This window comes from Arachis hypogaea, chromosome 1, assembly GCF_003086295.3.
Source record: "Arachis hypogaea cultivar Tifrunner chromosome 1, arahy.Tifrunner.gnm2.J5K5, whole genome shotgun sequence".
NCBI classification, from domain to species: domain Eukaryota; kingdom Viridiplantae; phylum Streptophyta; class Magnoliopsida; order Fabales; family Fabaceae; genus Arachis; species Arachis hypogaea.
The window spans coordinates 93,504,181-93,524,605 of record NC_092036.1 but is presented as its reverse complement, the minus strand read 5'-3'; the positions used below and the strand labels follow the sequence as shown (position 1 = coordinate 93,524,605).

The following is a 20,425-nucleotide window of genomic DNA, read 5'->3' as shown; positions in this document are numbered from 1 at the left end:
TCGAAGATGAGTGGTGGAGTGAGCGGGGAAGAGACTTTGAGGGTGAAACACGGTGAGGCAGCCGATAATGTCGGCGGAAGAGATAAGGGGGAGAGCGGGAGAGGGATTGCATCAGGAGAAAAGGAGGATCATATTTCGGGAGGGGTTTCTAAGCCTTTGAAGGTTTCTTTCAGGGACAAAGTTGTGGGTTCCAAGATTGCTAAAGCTTTTTCACTTGTTGAAACTTTATCGGGAGATAACATTGCGATAGAGTTTCTGGAAAGCAAGGAGATCTCTTACCACCGAGTGTCACATTTACCCAAGAAGCTAAGAATTGCTTGGCAGAACCTTATAAGGATGCTATAGTGATTAAGGTGCTAGGTAAACATTATAGCTACACTGCATTGTCTCATAAACTCCGAACGGTATGGAGGATTAAGGGAGGTTTTGATTTATTGGACGTGGGATTTGACTACTTTCTTGTGAAGTTTGATGTGGCTGAGGAGCGAGAAAATGTTCTCTTAGGAGGTCCATGGATGATTGAGGGAAATTATGTGGCTGTGAAGCCTTGGGACCAAGAGTTTAGATCAAGTGAAAACTGTTTTGGAGCAACTTTAGTGTGGATTAGAATTTCTGGATTACCAATTTGGTGCTACCAAGAAGATGCAATGCTCCGTGTTGCGGCTGCAGTTGGCATTCCCGTTAAGGTTGATTTGGCAACAAAATTAGCTGAAAGAGGACGATATGCTCGAGCCTGTGTTCAGATAGATTTAGGATTGCCAGTGACTAAGAGGATTCTTGTTGAAGGTGTTGAATATGAGGTTGAATATGAAAGTCTTCACCTTATTTGTGGCTCCTGTCTCAAGTTTGGTCATGATATGAAGGTGTGCAAGACTGACAGCAATGCAGGAGGAGGAACTAATGCCAAGGTGATCAGCGATGTAGCAAAACAGCCAGAAAGCTCAAATTCAAAAAATCCAGTGCATGTGGAAAAGGCAAGTTTTTATTTTGGCAGGAATCTTGGAGATGAGACTGTAAATGTTACTGTCCCGAATTTGGTGGAGAGTGATTTGCATGCTGTTCATGTAGACCATGCACAACATGAGGATTTGGAAGGTTGGACTCAAGTGATTAGGAAAGGAAAGTATAAAATGGGTCAAAAGCCTTCTCCTAGTACCCATCAGGTCCAACCAAAAGCAAAGAAGACTCCTAACAAGGCTACCAGTACTTGGACAAGGCCTAACCACCAACGTACAACACATGCTACTGGATCCAAAGTAAAATTAAGCAGGGGCATCAATATTGGAAAATCGGTTAGTGTGGCTTCTTCGGGGACCCGGCACAATGTTCATTATCAGCAGCAATGTGAGACAACAAATGGCACTGTGCGAAAGCGTCCTCGCCCAAACTCTTTGCAGAATTCACCAGTAGATAAGGATGGAGCATCGACGGCAGGTATGGTGCAAGTTTTGACGGAGAAAATTGGGCTGCCACTTGAGAGTCCATTAAAGGCAGGATTGTCGAAGACAGGGACAACATGTTGAGTCTCGGGTTTGTTATTGGAACTCTCTTTTTGCTGTTTTTTATGGATAGTTTCAATATCATAGCCTGGAATGTGAGGGGTGCGTCTAACAAGATGGCCCGTGTGCATTGCAAAAATTTGGTGAGAATATATAAACCATCTTTCTTCTTTCTCTTTGAGACTCATACCATGTTTAATAATTTAAAAAATTTTTGGGATAAGTTGGGTTTTCATTGTGTTGGTATTGAGGAAGCAGTAGGACACAGGGGTGGCATTTGGTTTCTATCTTCTATTGCTAATTCTTCTTGTAAGGTTATTGATCAAATTGACCAATGTATCACAGTGAAAGTGAGTGTGGGTAACTTAGTTTGGCTTTGTAGTGCAGTATATGGGAGTCCTCAATTCGAAAAAAGATGTATGCTTTGGGATCATTTGCGTTCTATTAATTCAGGCCATAATAGACCATGGATGGCCATTGGTGATTTTAATGAGATTGTGGCACCAGATGAGAGTACAGGTGCTTATTTTTCTTCTCACAGAGCTAGTCTATTAGCTACTACTCTAGATGACTGTGAGCTCTTTGATCTTAAAGTGACTGGTAGGAGATATACTTGGTATAGAGCAGTTCAGGCTAGCAGGGACTTGGCTAAAAGGTTGGATAGAGCTCTAGTTAATGAGACGTGGATGTCAATGTTTCCTGAGGGTTATTCTAAAATTCTTAGCAGGCTTCATTCTGATCATTGTCCTATTTTAGTTCGTTGTCATGGTAGCCCCAGAGTGAAAGGTTCTCGTCCTTTTAGGTTCCAAGCTGCGTGGGCAACACATCCTTCTTATAAACATGTTATTAGTAAGGCTTGGAATCAAGAGTTTGGAGGCGTTACTGAAAGGCTTAAGATGGTTCAACAGGCTTCTTTGGACTTCAACTCAAAGATTTTTGGAAATATTTTTGTGCGAAAAAATAAGCTGGAATATCAGATTGATCAGATTCAACGGCGTTTGGAGGTTACCGATGTGTTATCTCTGAGAATTAAAGAAGCTGAACTGAGGGAAGATTATAATAGGCTTTTATTGCAAGAGGAACTTTTTTGGTACCAGAAATCTAGAGAGCAGTGGGTCAAGTATGGGGATAGAAACACTAAATTCTTTCATCTTCAGACTTTGGTGCGTAGAAACCATAATAGAGTACATGGATTATATGTTAGAGATGGGTCTTGGTCTACTGATCCAGATATTCTCCAGGAAGAAGCCCTCTCTTTTTACAAGAATATCTTTGGTACAACGGAAGAGGTTGAGGTTGATTGTTTAGGGGATGTTCCGATGCCCACTCTAAGCACTGAGGCTTGTGCTAGGTTAATTGACCCTGTCTCTTTTGCGGAAGTCAAGTCAGCAGTATTCAGTATGAGCCCTTTTAAGGCTCCTGGTCCAGATGGCTTTCAAGCTTATTTTTTTAAAGAATATTGGGAGATAGTAGGCACTGAGATTTGGAATATTGTCCGGAGCGCTTTTTTGGGAGAGTTCTTAAATCCTAGCATCATGGAAACTCTGATTGTGCTTATTCCTAAAATTGATAATCCTACCTTTATGAAGGATTTCAGGCCTATTAGCTTGTGTAATGTTGTTTATAAAATTATCACCAAAGTATTGACTAACCGACTTCGGCCTTTTCTTCCAGATATTGTTAGTCCTTTACAAGGAGGTTTTATTCCGGGTCGTGGTGCTCCTGATAATATTATTGTGGCCCAAGAAATTTTGAATTTCATGAAGCACACAAAATCCAAGAAAGGTACTTTTGCTTTTAAAATTGATCTTGAAAAAGCTTATGATAGGGTGGATTGGAGGTTTTTGGAGAGTACTCTCATTGCTTTTGGTTTTCCTATCATCACTGTTAATTTGATTATGACTTGTGTCCGTGCATCCTCTCTTTCTATTATATGGAATGGGAATAGATTGGATAGTTTTGCTCCTAGAAGGGGGCTTAGACAGGGCGATCCAATGTCTCCTTACTTATTTGTGCTTTGTATGGAAAGACTTTCCTGCTATATATCTCATAAGGTGGTCGAGGGTGTGTGGAAACCAGTTTCTGTCACTAGGGGTGGCCCAAAATTTTCTCATTTGATGTTTGCAGATGATCTCTTACTCTTCTGCCAGGCTACAAAAAGTCAGGTCCAAATGGTCATGCATTCTCTTAATATTTTTTGCAAGGCATCTGGCATGAAAGTGAATCTTGAAAAGTCTAAAGCTTTTTGTTCTAAAAATGTGACTGCTCGTAGAAGAGATATTTTTACTAGTGTTTCTTCAATACGTTTTGCTTTGGACTTAGGAAGATATCTTGGAGTTAACCTTAATCATTCCCGTACCAATAGGGCTTCTTTTCATTCGGTGATTGAAAAGGTGAGGGGGAGATTAGCTAATTGGAAAGGAAGGCTTCTAAATAAAGCAGGGAGACTTTGCCTGATCAATTCTGTTGCAGCATCCATTCCTGTCTATCATATGCAGGTATCCTTTTTTCCAAATTGGGTTTGCGATAAATTATCTTCTATGATGAGACAGTTCTTTTGGAAGGGTCAAGTTGATGGTAGAGGTCTTTCTCTTGTTAATTGGAGGACCGTGATCACTCCAAAAAAATTTGGTGGCCTGGGTGTTAGAGACCCTGCGTGTGTTAATATATCTTTACTTGGTAAATTGGTGTGGCAACTTTTTCATTGTCAGGACAAGCCTTGGGTTGCTCTATTGAGGGCGAAGTATCTGAGGAATGAGGGAGTTTTAGATGGCCCTGTCCCTTGCAATGCTTCTCATGTTTGGAAGAGTATCTCAAAGGCTTTTGGTGCTCTTAAGGATGCCTTCTCTTGGTGCGTTGGGTCACTTGATCAATCTTTTTGGTTTGACAATTGGAGTATTGAGGGCCCAATTGCTCAAGATTTCCCTTTTGTACATATATCTGACTCTGATTTAACTATTAGAGACGTTTGGAAAGATGGTCAATGGAATCTCCATGATATTTTCTCTATCATTCTAGAAGATGTCAAACAGCGTTTGAATGCTTATAATCCGGATTTGAATGCTGGAGAGAGTTCGGGTTGGTCGTGGGGTGTGGCATCTTCTAGACTCTACTCAGCTAGGAGTGGGTACAGTTGGCTAGCCAAAAGAAAGTTTGACTGGAATGAGCATGATAATTGGTTGTGGGTATGGCGTCTACATATTCCTGAGAAGTATAAGTTCTTGATTTGGCTCAGTCTCCATAATGCTATTCCTACAGCAGAGTTTCGTTTGGGTCGTGGTTTAGCTTTATCTAGCACTTGTCATCGGTGTCAGAATGGTTCTGAATCCACTCTTCATTGTCTTCGGGAGTGCCCTAGTGCCAAGGAGGTCTGGACCCTTTTAGGCTTGTATTCAGATAACTCGAATTTACATGATTGGCTCTACAGAGGTGCAAGGAGTGGAGATGCTTTTCTTTTCTTTTCGACTATCTGGTGGATTTGGAGAAGCAGAAATCATGACTTATTTAATATAGATGATTCATGGAGTGCTAGTAAAGTGGTGAGTTTGATTCGTAGTTCAGTAAGGGAGTTTCACACTATTTTTGCTATGCATCAATCTATGTCTCCTCCTTCACTTTGTTTGCATTGGGTTCCACCTCCAGTTCATTCTGTTAAATTGAATTGTGATGCTAGTTGGTTTGCTCCTTCTGGCTATGCTGGTTTTGGTTGTATTATTCGCAATCCTGATGGATGTTGGTTGAAAGGTTGCACTGGAAAAGTCGAAGTGTGCAGTGTTCTTTTTGCTGAATTGTATGCAATTTGGAGAGGTTTACTTCTTGCTTGGGAGAGTGGATTTCGTGAGGTTATTTGTGAAACAGACTGTTTAGAAGCTCTTTTCTTGGTAAACCAAAGAATGCTTAGTAAGGATATTCCGGAATGGGATTTGGCAAAGCATATTCAGGAGGTTATGAATTGGAATTGGAGAGTCTCTATTCTTTTAATTCAGAGGACTGCAAATAGTATTGCAGATTGTATGGCTAAAGCAGCTGCTTCTGTTGCGGACATTCACTCGAATTGGAGCCAACCATGGAGTGAGCTTCAACATCTAATAGATTTAGATATGACCCTAGCCAATTAATTTGGTTTTGTCTCTTTTTTCTTTCTTTTCTATTTAGTCACCAAAAAAAAAAACTAATAAACTAATTATTAGACCAATCTACTTGATTAATAAAAGTTTCATTTTAATGCAACATTTTTATAGGTAGACCAAATCTGCAAGATCAATGCATCCAACTGCCAAAAAAAGATCGTTGGGCTAGGCTTTAAAATCCGTCAAATAAAAAACATCTACCAAACTTAAACTGCTCTGTCTTGTTAAGCCAAAAATGATTTTATTTTATTTTTTATTAAATAAAAAAAGTAATTAGTATTAAAAAATTAATAATTATATAATTGTTAAACATATTTTTCATTCTATTATTTTTATATTTTTTAGTTATTAATATATGCTCAAATTATTTAACTTATTTCTTAAAATAAAAATGATTTTATTGATGAATTTATTTTAAATAATTCTATTAAAGTTAAAAATTAAAAAAAATAAAAATATTATATTATAATTTGACTATTTTTTATTTATATTTAATTTTTAATTAAATTTTTTATTAATTTTAATATCTTATTTTAAAAAAATAAGTTAAGTGGACTAGCCCACTGGAAAAAGGACGGACTAACATTTTAAATCTACCTTACTTGGTGAAGGGGGCAAAATTAGGCGGGCTATCCGCTTTGCAACCCCTATTTTTTTTACATGTGCATCCAATTATGTTTCGTCGCGTCATTGAAGATAGTTACCTTTTTATGGTTTACACTATCCCAATATAAAAAATTAAACTCATATAATAAATAACAATCTTAAATTATCCTTTTGATTGTGTTTATTTTTAAAAATCTTTTATTGAATACAAATAAATATAATTTTTGTTTTAAAAAAAATTAAAAAAGGTTAAATTTTCAAATAAAGGTAAATAGATTAAATAAGATTCTATCATTTTTTCTACTATTAGTTATAAAAATTATTCGGTCCTATTATACATCTAAATTTTTTTTACAACTAAATTTAATCAAATCGGTATAAACCAACAAAAATAAATTTTATTAGTGAGAGAATATTAGACACGTTCCAACTTCCAATTAAAGTGAACGTTTGTATCCCGCACTTCTTCTTTTTCGTGATCTTTCTTCTTTTTCGCATGTTTTCTCCTCATCATCGTTTTTTTATTGTTGTTGCTGTTGCTGCATTTTTTTTCCTCTTTCTCTTTCTTGTAATTTACAGAATTATATATTTTTTTCTTCGTTTGATTTTTTTCCTTTTTTTCTTATTTTATTCTTGTTAATAGAATAAAACAAGAATAATTATGAGAATGTGAAACAAGAAAATAAGAAGAAGATGATGAAGATGAAGATGAAGAAGAATAGGTGGAAGAGTTTTGAATTATACAAAATTTATCAGAAAAATAATATTAAAACTTTTTAACCGTGATACAAAAATTTCTTATTTTTAATATCAAAATTTGTTAATCATGACACAGATTCTTATTTAAAAAGTGAAATAAGAACTGTGAGAATGTGAAAGAAGAAGAAGAAAAAAATGTACTTTTCTTAACATTGAACGAGTTGGGTGGTATTAAATTTATATATAAGAAGTTTAGCTATTTTTGTATTATTTACAATAAACTGATGCATTTTTTATTTCTAAAATATATTTGAATGTATTTTGTTGATTGATTGAATCAAGATTTTAGACTTGTGATTATTTAAATATTTCTTATGTCATTTTCTAAAAAATTCCGTGTCATTTTAAACTAAATGATGTATTTTGTTATCACTGAATTGTGATATTTAATTGAAGAAGAAGACGAAAAGGATGAGGAGTTTTGAGTTATAATTTATCTGAAAATAACAATAAAATTTTTTTATTGTAACACAAAAAAAAATTTTAATTTTAACACCGAAATTTTGTAATTGTGACACAGGTTTTTATTAAAAGGGTAAAATAAGAATTATGAAAATGTGAAACAAATAAAAGAAGAAGAAAAAAAGAAGTAGAAGAAGATGATGATAATGAAGGAGGAGGAAGTAAAGTTTTGAATTATACAGAACTTATAAGAAAAGTAGCATTAAAATTTTTTTAATTGCGACATAGAAAAATTTTAATTTTGACATCGAAATTTCTTAGCCGTGATATAAAAATATGATGTAATTTTTTTTATCGTCAAACTAATTGTGTGATATATAACTAAAAAGAAGAATGATGGTGATGATAATGAAATAGTAGGAGAAAAAAGAATGAAAAAATAAATCAAATGGGAGGAGGAGGAGGTGACGACAACGATGACGACGACGAAAGTAAAAGAAGAATAAGTGGCGCGTGATGTGAAAAATAGTTATAACAACTTAGTTATATTTAGTTATATAATTCATTTTATTGTAGAGCCGTTTCAAAAATTAAAAGATTTAATTTTAAATACTTAGGAGTTGTTCGATGGATTTATTATTTAAATTATTTAAATATAATATTTACGAAAATGTATAATATAAGATATATTTATGTATGTGCAAAACATCTCATATTCCAAATATAGTGTCCTAGATCAAGTTAAATGTATATTTCGAATACAATGTTTATTTGGCTAAAAATTTCTTAGCCATTAATTTGAGATATTGTTTATTATTTGTTTAACTCAATCACAACATTTAGTATAGCTATGGGAAGACATAACTACAATTTAAATTTACTCCAAAGATTTTCACAATTGTTTTTGGTTAAGCTTCAAGCGCAAAACCCTAACCACGAAGCTTTTGAACGAATTGAGAATTTCAGTTTGATTTTTTTGGGTAAGTGTAAGGGGCACTAGGCCCACACAAAAAAACTACAAAACTAAAGGTTCTTGGGGCAAAGAACACCTTTTACATCATCTCTCATTAAACTAACTAAATCTAATGGGGGAGTATCCAAAAAGTAAAAAGTCTCTTTGAACTTGATGTTACTGTGCTGGTACACAAAATTGTAAATCACACTTTTCACAACTTGTACCATTAACCAGCAAGTGCACTGGGTCGTCCAAGTAATACCTTACGTGAGTAAGGGTCGAATCCCACGGAGATTGTTGGCTTGAAGTAAGTTATGGTTATCTTGTAACTTTTAGTTAGGATAATAATAATTCTCAGTTTTGATTGGTAGTACATAAAAAGCACGGATTAAATAATACTTGTTATGCAGTAATGGAGAATATGTTGGAGTTTTGGAGATGCTTTGTCTTTTGAATCTCTGCTTTCCCCATGTCTTCTTCTTCATGCACGCAAGGTTCCTCCTATGGCAAGTTGTGTGTTAGTGGATCACCGTTGTCAATGGCTACCAGCCATCCTCTCAGTGAAAATGGTCCAGGTGCTCTGTCACCACACGGCTAATCATCTGTCGGTTCTCACTCATGCTGGAATAGGATCCATTGATCCTTTTGTGTCTGTCACTACACCCAACCCTTGTGAGTTTGAAGCTCGTCACAGTCATTCAATCCCTGAATCCTACCCAGAATACCACAGATAAGGTTTAGACTTTTCGGATTCTCAAGAATGCTGCCAATGGGTTCTAGCTTCTACCACGAAGACTCTGATTAAGGAATCCAAGAGATACTCATTCAATCTAATGTAGAACGGAGGTGGTTGTCAGCTACGCGTTCATACGTTGAGAATGGTGATGAGTGTCACGGATCATCACTTTCATCATATTGAAGTGCGAATGAATATCTTAGATAGAAACAAGCGTGTTTGAATAGAAAACAAAAATAATTGCATTAATCCATCGAGACACAGCAGAGCTCCTCACCCCCAACAATGGAGTTTAGAGACTCATGCCGTCAAAGATACAAAGTTCAGATCTAAAATGTCATGATGTACAGAATAAATCTCTAAAAGTTGTTTAAATACTAAATTAGTAACCTAAGTTTACAGAAAATGAGTAAACTGAGATAGATAGTGCAGAAATCCACTTCTAGGGTCCACTTGATGTGTGCTGGGGCTGAGACTTGAGCTTTTTACGTGCCTAGGCTGTTTCTAGAGTTAAACGCCAGGTTGTAACCTGTTTTGGACGTTTAACTCCAACTTGTAACCTGTTTCTGGCGTTTAACGCCAGTTTACATCGTTTATCTTTGAGCAAAGTATGAACCATTATATATTGCTGGAAAGCCCTGGATGTATACTTTCCAACGCAATTGAGAGCGCTCCAATTGGACTTCTGTAGCTCCAGAAGATCTATTTCGAGTGTAGGGAGGACAGAATCCAACATCATCAGTAGTCCTTTTTCAGCCTAAATCAGATTTTTGCTCATATCCCTCAATTTGAACTAGAAAATACCTGAAATCATAGAAAAACACACAAACTCGTAGTAAAGTCCAGAAATATGAATTTTGCATGAAAACTAATAAAAACATACTAAAAAGTAGCTAGAACTACTAAAAACTACCTAAAAATAATGCCAAAAAGCGTATAAATTATCCGCTCATCACAACACCAAACTTAAATTGTTGCTTGTTGCCAAGCAACTGAGAATCAAATAGGATAAAAAGAAGAAAATATACTATAAATTCCAAAATATCAATGAATCTTAGTTCTAATTAGATGAGCGGGACTAGTAGCTTTTTGCTTCTGAACAGTTTTAGCATCTCACTTTATCTTTTGAAGTTTAGAATGATTGGCATCTCCAGGAACTCAGAATTCAGATAGTGTTATTGATTCTCCTATTTAGTATGTTGATTCTTGAACACAGCTACTTTATGAGTCTTGGCCGAGGCCTTAAGCACTTTGTTTTCTAGTATTTCCACTAGATACATAAATGCCACGACACATAACTGGGTAAACCTTTTCAGATTGTGACTTAGCTTTGCTAAAGTCCCCAATTAGAGGTGTCCAGAGTTCTTAAGCACACTCTTTTGCTTTGGATCACGACTTTAACCACTCAGTCTCAAGCTTTTTCACTTGGACCTGCATGCCACAAGCACATGGTTAGGGACAGCTTGATTTAGCTACTTAGGCCTGGATTTATTTCCTTAGGCCCTCCTATCCATTGATGCTCAATGTCTTAGATCCTTTTTACCCTTGCCTTTTGCCTTTAAGGGCTATTGGCTTTTTCTACTTGCTTTTTCTTTTTCTTTTATTTTTTTCACCATTTTTTCGCAAGCTTTTGTTATTCACTGCTTTTTCTTGCTTCAAGAATCAATTTTATGATTTTTCAAATTATCAATAATATTTCTCTTGTTCATCATTCTTTCAAGAGCTAATAATTTTAACATTCATAAAATTCAATATAAAAAATATGCACTGTTCAAGCATTCATTCAGAAAATAAAAAGTATTGTCACCATATCAATATAATTAAACTAATTTCAAGGATGAATTTGAAACTCATGTACTTCTTATTCTTTTATTTTTAGAACATTTTTCATTTAAGAGAGGTGAAGGATTCATAGAGTTATTTATAGCTTTAAGACATAGACACTAGACAATAATGATCATGTAGTAAAGACACAAAACATTGACAAACATGAAGTATGAAAATAAAAAAAATAGAAAAATAAGAACAAGGAAGTTAAGGAATGAGTCCACCTTAGTGATGGCGGCTTGTTCTTCCTGTTGAAGATCTAATGGTGCTCCTCTATGTCTCTTCCTTGCCTTTGTTGCTCTTCCCTCAAGGCTTTTTGATCTGTAATCAAATGCTCTACCACTGAACTATGGACCCTTGAGATGAACCTCTCCATCTCTCATGACTCAGATGTGGAAGCAACTGCCTTCCCTTTCCTCTTTCTAGAGGTTTCTCCAGCCTTAGGTGCCATAATGGTTATGGAAAAACTAAAAGCAACGCTTTTTCCACACCAAACTTAAAAGGTTTGCTCGTCCTCGAGCAAAAGAAGAAAGAAGGGAGTAGAAGGAGAAGTGGAGGAGATGGAGGTGTGTGAATGGGTGGGTTTGGGAGGGGAATAGTTTGAATTTGAATGGTGAGATAGGTGGGGATCCTGTGGAGTCCACAGATCCTGAGGTGTCAAGGATTTCTCATCCCTGCACCATTTAGGCGTGTAGAACGCCCTCATAGTGTAATCCTGGCATTTAACGCCAGACTGCTGCTTGTTTCTGGTATTAAACGCCAGCTTGCAGCTTGTTTCTGGCATTTAACACCAGCTTGATGCTCCTTGCTGGAGTTAAACGCCAGTCTGATGCTTCTTACTGGTGTTTAAACGCCAGTAAGCTCATCCTCCAGGGTGTGCTGTTTTTAATGCTGTTTTTGATTTTGCTTTAATTTTTGCAGTTGTTTTTGTGACTTCACATGATCATCAACCTAAAGAAAACACAAAATAACAATGGAATTTTAACATAGATAGATAAAATTGGGTTGCCTCCTAATAAACGCTTCTTTATCGTCTTTAGCTGGACTATTACTAAGCTTTAATCCAGTTTCAGTCTTGAATGGCAAAAAGTTGCTCATCCAGAAAGGTTTCAGAGATCTCAGTAAGAGGGAGGGATGTCCTTTCTACTGGTTCTATTCAGGACAGGTGATCTGCTACTTGGTTTTCTTTCCCTTTTATGTCTCTTATTTCTATATCAAACTCTTGCAGAAGTAACACCCATCTTATGAGCCTGGGTTTTGAATCCTGGTTTGTGAGTAGATATTTAAGAGCAGCATGGTCAGTGTACACAATCACTTTTGATCCTACTAAATAGGATCTAAACTTGTCAATGGCATAAACCACTGTAAGCAATTCCTTTTCTGTGGTTGTGTAGTTCTTTTGCGCATCATTTAGAACATGGCTGGCATAATAAATGACGTACAGAAGCTTGTCATGCCTCTGTCCCAACACTGCACCAATGGCATGATCACTGGCATCACATATTAATTCAAATGGTAATGTCCAGTCTGGTACAGAGATGACTGGTGTTGTGACCAGCTTAGCTTTCAGAGTCTCAAACGCTTGCAGACACTCCTTATCAAAGATAAATGGCGTGTCAGCAGCTAGCAGATTACTTAGAGGTTTTGCAATTTTTAAAAATTCATTTATAAACCTTCTGTAGAATCCTGCATGCCCCAGAAAGCTTCTGATTGCCTTAACATTGGTAGGTGGTGGTAATTTTTCAATTACCTCCACCTTAGCTTGATCCACCTCTATTCCTTTGTTCGAAATTTTGTGCCCAAGGACAATTCCTTCAGTCACCATAAAGTGACATTTTTCCTAGTTTAAAACTAGGTTAGTCTCTTGGCACCTTTTTAGAACAAGTGCCAGATGGTCAAGACAGGAGCTGAATGAGTCTCCAAATACTGAGAAGTCATCCATAAAGACTTTCAGAAATTTTTTCACCATATCAGAGAAAATAGAGAGCATGCATCTCTGAAAAGTTGCAGGTGCATTGCACAGGCCAAATGACATCCTTCTGTATGCAAATACTCCAGATGGACATGTGAATGCTATTTTCTCTTGATCCTGGGGATCTACTGCAATCTGGTTGTAACCTGAATAGCCATCCAAAAAGCAGTAGTAATCATGACCTGCTAATCTTTCTAGCATCTGGTCTATGAATGGTAAAGAAAAATGATCCTTTCTGGTGGCTGTATTGAGTCTTCTGTAGTCAATACACATGCGCCACCTTGTAACTGTTCTTGTAGGAACCAGTTCATTCTTTTCATTATGAACCACTGTCATGACTTCCTTCTTAGGGACGACTTGGACAGGGCTTACCCAGGGGCTATCAGAAATAGGATAAATGATCCCAGCCTCTAGTAATTTAGTGACCTCCTTCTGCACCACTTCCTTCATGGCTGGATTTAGCCCCCTTTGTGGTTGAACCACTGGCTTAGCATTATCCTCCAATAGGATCTTGTGCATGCATCTGGCTGGGCTAATGCTCTTAAGATCACTTATGGACCACCCAAGAGCTGTTTTGTGCGTCCTTAGCACTTGAATTAGTGCCTTCTTTTCCTGTGGTTTTAAAGCAGAGCTTATGATTACAAGAAAAGTGTCATCTTCTCCCAGAAATGCATATTTCAGGGATAGTGGTAATGGTTTGAGCTGGGTTTAGGAGGTTTCTCCTCTTCCTGAGGGATTTTCAGAGGTTCTATTATTCTCTCTGGTTCCTCCAGATCAGGCTGAACATCTTTAAAGATATCATCTAGCTCTGATTCGAGACTCTCAGTCATATTGACCTCTTCCACCAAAGAGTCAATAATATCAGTGCTCATGCAGTCGTTTGGGGTGTCTGGATACTGCATAGCTTTGACAATATTCAACTTAAACTCGTCCTCATTGACTCTCAGGGTTAATTCCCCTTTTTGGACGTCAATGAGGGTTCGTCCAGTTGTTAGGAAAGGTCTTCCTAGAATGAGAGTTACACTCTTGTGCTCCTCCATTTCCAGCACCACAAAGTCAGTGAGAAAGGCAAATGGCCCAACCTTGACAATTATGTCTTTAATCATGCCTGATGGGTATTTAATGGAGCCATCAGCAAGTTGGAGACATATCCGGGTTGGTTTGACTTCTTCAGTCAAACCAAGCTTTTTGATAGTGGATGCAGGTTGATACTTGCTCCAAGATCACATAGAGCTTTCTTGGTACAAGTACCCTCTAATGTGCATGGTATCATGAAACTTCCGGGATCTTTAAGCTTTCTTGGTAATCTTTTTAGAATGACTGCACTACATTCTTTAGTGAGGAAAACGTTTTCAGTTTCTCTCTAGTCCTTCTTATGACTCAAGATCTTTTTCATGAACTTAGCATAAGAGGGTATTTGCTCAAGTGCCTCTGCAAACGGAATTTTTATTTCAAGAGTCATGAGATAGTCTGTAAAGCGGGAAAATTACTTATCCTGCTCCGCTTGGTGGAGTTTCTGAGGATAAGGCATCTTGGCTTTGTATTCCTCAACCTTAGTTGCTGCAGGTTTATTTCCTACAGAGGTGGTTGGGAAAGCCTTTTTAGAGGGGTTGCTATCAGCACTTGTATGTGTCTGGTCCCTCACTGGCGTTTGAATGCCAGGGTTGGAAGCTGGATTGGCGTTGGACGCCAACTCCTTACCTGTTTCTGGCATTTGAACGCCAGAACTGAGCTTCCCTTGGGTGTTTAACGCCAACTCCTTGCCTATTTGTGATATTTGAATGCCAGAACTGAGCATGGGTTGGGCGTTTAACGCCATCTTTCCACCCTTTTCTGGCGTTTGAGCGCCAGAATTATTCCTCTCTGGGCTCTTACTATCCTCAAAGGGATTTTGGGTAGCAGTTTGTTCATTTCTTGGCTTCCTGCTGCTTTGAAGTGAGGTATTTAATGTTTTCCCACTTCTTAATTGAACTGCTTGGCACTCTTCTGTTATTTGCTTTAATAACTGCTGTTTTGTTTGCTTCAACTGTACTTCCATATTCATATTAGCCATTCTTGTGTCTTGTAGTATCTCCTTGAATTCGGCTAGCTGTTTTGTTAGAAAATCTAATTGCTGATTGAATCCAGTAACTTGTTATGCAGGACTGAGTTCAGTAGTTACTGTTTTAGCCTCTTCTTTCATGGAAGACTCACTACTTAGGTACAGATGCTGATTTCTGGCAATTGCATCAATGAGCTCTTGAGCTTCTTCAACTATCTTTCTCATGTGTATAGATCTACCAGCTGAGTGGTCCAAAGACATATGAGCTTTCTCTGTAAGCCCATAATAGAAGATGTCTAACTGCACCCACTCTGAACATATTTCAGAGGGGCATTTTCTTAGCATCTCTCTGTATCTCTCCCAGGCATCATAAAGAGATTCATTATCTCCTTGTTTAAAGCCTTGGATGTTCAGCCTAAGCTATGTCATCCGTTTTGGAGGGAAATATTGATTTAGAAATTTTTCTGACAGCTGTTTCAATGTCCTTATGCTAGCCTTAGGTTGGTTATTTAACCACCTCTTAGCTTGGTCTTTTACAGTAAATAGAAACAGTAATAATCTGTAGACATCCTGATCTACTTTTTTATCATGTACTGTGTCAGCAATTTGTAAAAACTGTGCCAAAAACTCTGTAGGTTCTTCCTGTGGAAGACCGAAATACTGGTAACTTTGCTGCACCATGATAATGAGCTGAGAATTCAACTCAAAACTACTGACTTCGATAGAGGGTATACAGATACTACTCTTATATGAAGCAGTAGTGGGGTTAGCATATGACCCCAGAGTCCTTCTGCACTGTTCATTTCCACTTGGGTCCATGATGGAGAAAGGGAGATGATGTGGATTTATTTTATTTATTTTATTATATTTATTTAAAAAAATTTTGAAATAATAAAATAAAATAAAACAAAAACTAAAAAGATTTGAAAATATTTTATGAAGATTTTCGAAAAAGTGATGAGAGAGAAAGTGGTTAGGATATTTTTGAAAAAGATATGATTTTAAAAATCTTAAAAGGATATGATTTGAAAATTTTTGACCAAGTCAACCCAAGGGATTCGAAAATTATGAGCAATTAAAGGAAAAGATATTTTTTAATTTTTTAATTTTATTATGAAAGAGAAGAACACACAAAAGACACAAGACTTAAAATTTTTAGATCCAATGCTCCTTGTTTTCGAAAATTTTGGAGGAAAAACACCAAGGCACACCAAACTTAAAAATTTTAAGATCAAAACACAAAGAAGACTCAAGAACACCGTGAAGACTCACAAGAATAACAAGAACAAAAGAAAGAACACCAAACTTAAAGTTTTTAGAAAACCAAAATAAAATTTTCGAAACTAAAGAAAAATTAACAAGAGAACACCAAACTTAAAATTTGGCACAAGATTTAATCAAAGAAAAATTATTTTTGAAAAATTTTAAAAAGAAGATACTCAATTACCAAAAACACAAGCACAATGCTCTAGCCAACTACGTTATAAATTTAACGTGTTTTAAAAAGGTATTTTTAAAGGAAAATAAAAACATGCAATTGACACCAAACTTAAGATATGAAACTAAACTCAAACAAAAGACTCCAAGAAAAAATTAAAAACTAATAAAGAAAAATAATATTTTTGAAAGATTTTTTTAAAAGGAATAATAAAAGATGTAATCCTAGTGACTCTAAACCAAAAAGACAAATTTTTCCTAATCTAAGTAACAAGATAAACCGTTAATTGTTCAAACTCGAACAATCCCCGGCAATGGCGCCAAAAACTTGGTGCACGAATTTATAAATCACACTTTTCACAACTCATACCACTAACCAGCAAGTGCATTGGGTCGTCCAAGTAATACCTTACGTGAGTAAGGGTCGAATTCCACGGAGATTGTTGGCTTGAAGCAAGCTATGATTATCTTGTAACTCTTAGTCAGGATAATAATAATTCTCAGTTTTGATTGGTAGTAATTAAAAAGCACGAATTAAATAATACTTGTTATGCAGTAATGGAGAATATGTTGGAGTTTTGGAGATGCTTTGTCTTTTGAATCTCTGCTTTCCCCCTGTCTTCTTCTTCATGCACGCAAGGTTCCTCCTATGGCAAGCTGTGTGTTGGTGGATCACCGTTGTCAAGGGCTGCCATCCGTCCTCTCAGTGAAAATGGTCTAGGTGCGTTGTCACCGCACGGCTAATCATCTGTCGGTTCTCACTCATGCTGGAATAGGATCCATTGATCCTTTTGCGTCTGTCACTACACCCAACCCTTATGAGTTTGAAGCTCGTCACAGTCATTCAATCCCTGAATCCTACTCGGAATACCACAGACAAGGTTTAGACTTTCCGGATTCTCAAGAATGCTGCCAATGGGTTCTAGCTTATACCACGAAGACTCTGATTAAGGAATCCAAGAGATACTCATTCAATCTAATGTAGAACGGAGGTGGTTGTCAGGCACGCGTTCATAGGTTGATAATGGTGATGAGTGTCACGGATCATCACATTCATCATATTGAAGTGCGAATGAATATCTTAGATAGAAACAAGCGTGTTTGAATAGAAAACAGAAATAATTGCATTAATCCATCGAGATACAGCAGAGCTCCTCACCCCCAACAATGGAGTTTAGAGACTCATGCCGTCGATACAAATTTCAGATCTAAAATGTCATGATGTCCAGAATAAATCTCTAAAAGTTGTTTAAATACTAAACTAGTAACCTAGGTTTACAGAAAATGAGTAAATTGAGATAGATAGTGCAGAAATCCACCTCTGGGGTCCACTTGGTGTGTGCTGGGGCTAAGACTTGAGTGTTTCATGTGCCTGTGCTATTTCTGGAGTTAAACGCCAGGTTGTAACCTGTTTTGGGCATTTAACTCCAACTTGTAACCCGTTTCTGGCGTTTAACGCCAAAATGGAACATGGAACTGGCGTTAAACGCCAGTTTACATCGTTTATCTTTGAGCAAAGTATGAACCATTATATATTACTGGAAAGCCCTGGATGTATACTTTCCAACGCAATTAAGAGTGCGCCAATTGGACTTTTGTAGCTCCAGAAGATCTATTTCGAGTGCAGGGAGGTCAGAATCCAACAACATCAGTAGTCTTTTTTCAGCCTAAATCAGATTTTTGCTCATATCCCTCAATTTCAACTAGAAAATACCTGAAATCATAGAAAAAAACACAAACTCGTAGTAAAGTCTAGAAATATGAATTTTGCATGAAAACTAATAAAAACATACTAAAAAGTAGCTAGAACCTACTAAAAACTACCTAAAAACAATGCCAAAAAGCGTATAAATTATCCGCTCATCATGCGCGTTAACCAATGTGCACACTGATTGGCTTCTCTTCCAATATGAATAAAAGCAATTTCTCAAGGTCTAAGAAGGATTTTGTAAATCTCCTTAAGCACTTTGTTGTGGCATAACTTTTCTGTCTTATACTCCTTCAAAGCCTCATAAACCTCCTTTGCATCTACTTCCACCTCCACTCTTCTTATTCCCAGGTCTGCTGCCATGTGAAGTCCATGGAGGACGCCTCACAACTCAGCTTGCACTGGTTGGCATCTTCCAATATTCGCCCAAAAATCTCTAATCCACTCCCCATTATGGGTTCGAAGTAAACCTTCGCACCCAGCCTTTATTGTTCTTTCTTGTGATGTGCCATCAGTATTCAATTTAATCCGCCTTTTTTTGGGTGAACTCCAATGTAAGTTTTTTCTACTTTGAGCTGTTTCAATAGATAGAAGCGTGCCTTTTTTATGAGCTCTCTTATACTCCTTTACTTTCTCCCTTATGATTGAAATATGATTCACTAGGCGGAGGAAGCTTGGATTGTGAACCTCTTCATTTCGCTAGTAGCATGTTAGCACAAATTCGTCCTTCCAATTGTGCTCATAGATTTTGCCCATGTCATTGCTAAAGTTCGTCTGTATTCATAACTCCAGAGGCATTGTAAAAAAGAGAGCAATAGCATTTAGGTGTACTAATTTGGCCCAGATCCTAGATGCGCTAGGACAGTCTCGCAGCACGTGGAGGATCGATTCTTTCACTTGGGGACAATTATGACAGTAAGGAGAAGTTTCCATCATTCTGCCTTTTCTATCTGCTGTCATCAACCTTCCATGATTCATGAGCCACAAAAAGGTACGCACTCTTTCTGGGCCTTTCCACTTCCATATTGCTTTCCAAATTTGCTATTTTTACCTTGCTGGCTAGTTAGGCTCTTGTATGTAGTTGCAATAGAAAAAACTTTATTTGCTGTATATTTCCACCCGATAGTGTCTTTTTCTTTTTGGAGTTGTGGCGGCTCTGTCTTTCTTATTTCCTCTATTAGATTTTGTGGGAGAAAAGGTTCCAAAATATTGAGCTGCCATTGATTATCTATGTTTACAAAGTCTCCAATCGTGTACTGATCCCATTCTCTAGGAATGTCTTGTAAAATGTTTCCTCTAAGAGGTTTCTCTCCTGATAGCCAAATGTCATCCCAGAATCGAATTGCTTTATCATCACCTACGATCCACTTACAGTGCTGCTTCATTCTAGCCCAGGCTTTCTGCAGTTCCCTCCAAAAAGGAGAGCTTTTATTACTGCTGTTTATATTCTCCAGCCCATCCAACATTCCCTGCTTATCCTGAGTAACCACTTGTGTCCATAGAGTTCCCTGTTCCGTGAACAGTCTCCATAGAATTTTCATAATAAAGGCTTCATTCATCTTATGTAGCTTTTTAAAACCTAGCCCTCCTTGTTGTTTTGGTTGGCACAGCGTCTCCCACCCGATGTGATGAACTTTTTTTTTAGATTGGTTATCCCCCCAAACGAAACTTCGAATAGCTTTCTTTATCTCCCTACAAATTCCTTTTGGGAGTCTGGTGTGTTGCATGTCATAGTATGCTAAAGGGTTCAGCACCGCCTTTGCAAGTGTTACTCTCCCCGCTAAAGATAAACACTGTCTTTTCCATCCCTTTAACTTGTTATGCATTCGATGTAGTGCATGTTTAAACTTCTCCTTCCCTCTTTGTTGATTAGTAATCATTGCTTCAAGATACTTGCCCAAGCTTTGATTTTGTTGGAACTGACAGATTCCCTTTATGGTCTCTCTCTCCTCTTCCTTCACATTATTAGAGAATGTTATAGCTATTTTGGAAACACTGACTTTGAACCCAAACACTTCACAAAATTCCTTCATCACATCTGTAATAGCAGCAATTTGCTCCACGGTTGCTTCCGCAAACACTAAGAGATCGTCCGCAAAGAGAAGGTGGAAGATTTTCGATCCCTTCTTCCAACTGTGATTGGCTTCCAATTATTAGATTCCACATACTCTTTTATCATCTAGGATAATTTATCCATCACAATTACAAAACGATAAGGTGACAGAGGGTCACCTTGCCTCAAACCCCTTGTGGGGCTAAAAACCTCTGTTTTTCCTCCGTTCCACAACAAATTATATGAGACGGATGGCACGCATGTCATGATAATCTCTCTCAGCTTGCTTGTCACCCCGAA

At 37.2% G+C, this 20,425-nt stretch overlaps 1 protein-coding gene across 1 annotated transcript; it reads left to right on the top strand.

The window, feature by feature from the left end:
- The first annotated feature begins 6 nt into the window (after positions 1–6).
- Positions 7–18,985, top strand: LOC112747320 (uncharacterized). Its single transcript, XM_025795314.1, has 6 exons — positions 7–251; positions 374–1,434; positions 1,587–1,642; positions 1,724–1,859; positions 1,953–2,619; positions 18,865–18,985. Exons 1-6 carry the CDS (start codon positions 7–9, stop codon positions 18,983–18,985), a joined length of 2,286 nt encoding a protein of 761 aa, XP_025651099.1.
- Positions 18,986–20,425: the final 1,440 nt, after the last annotated feature.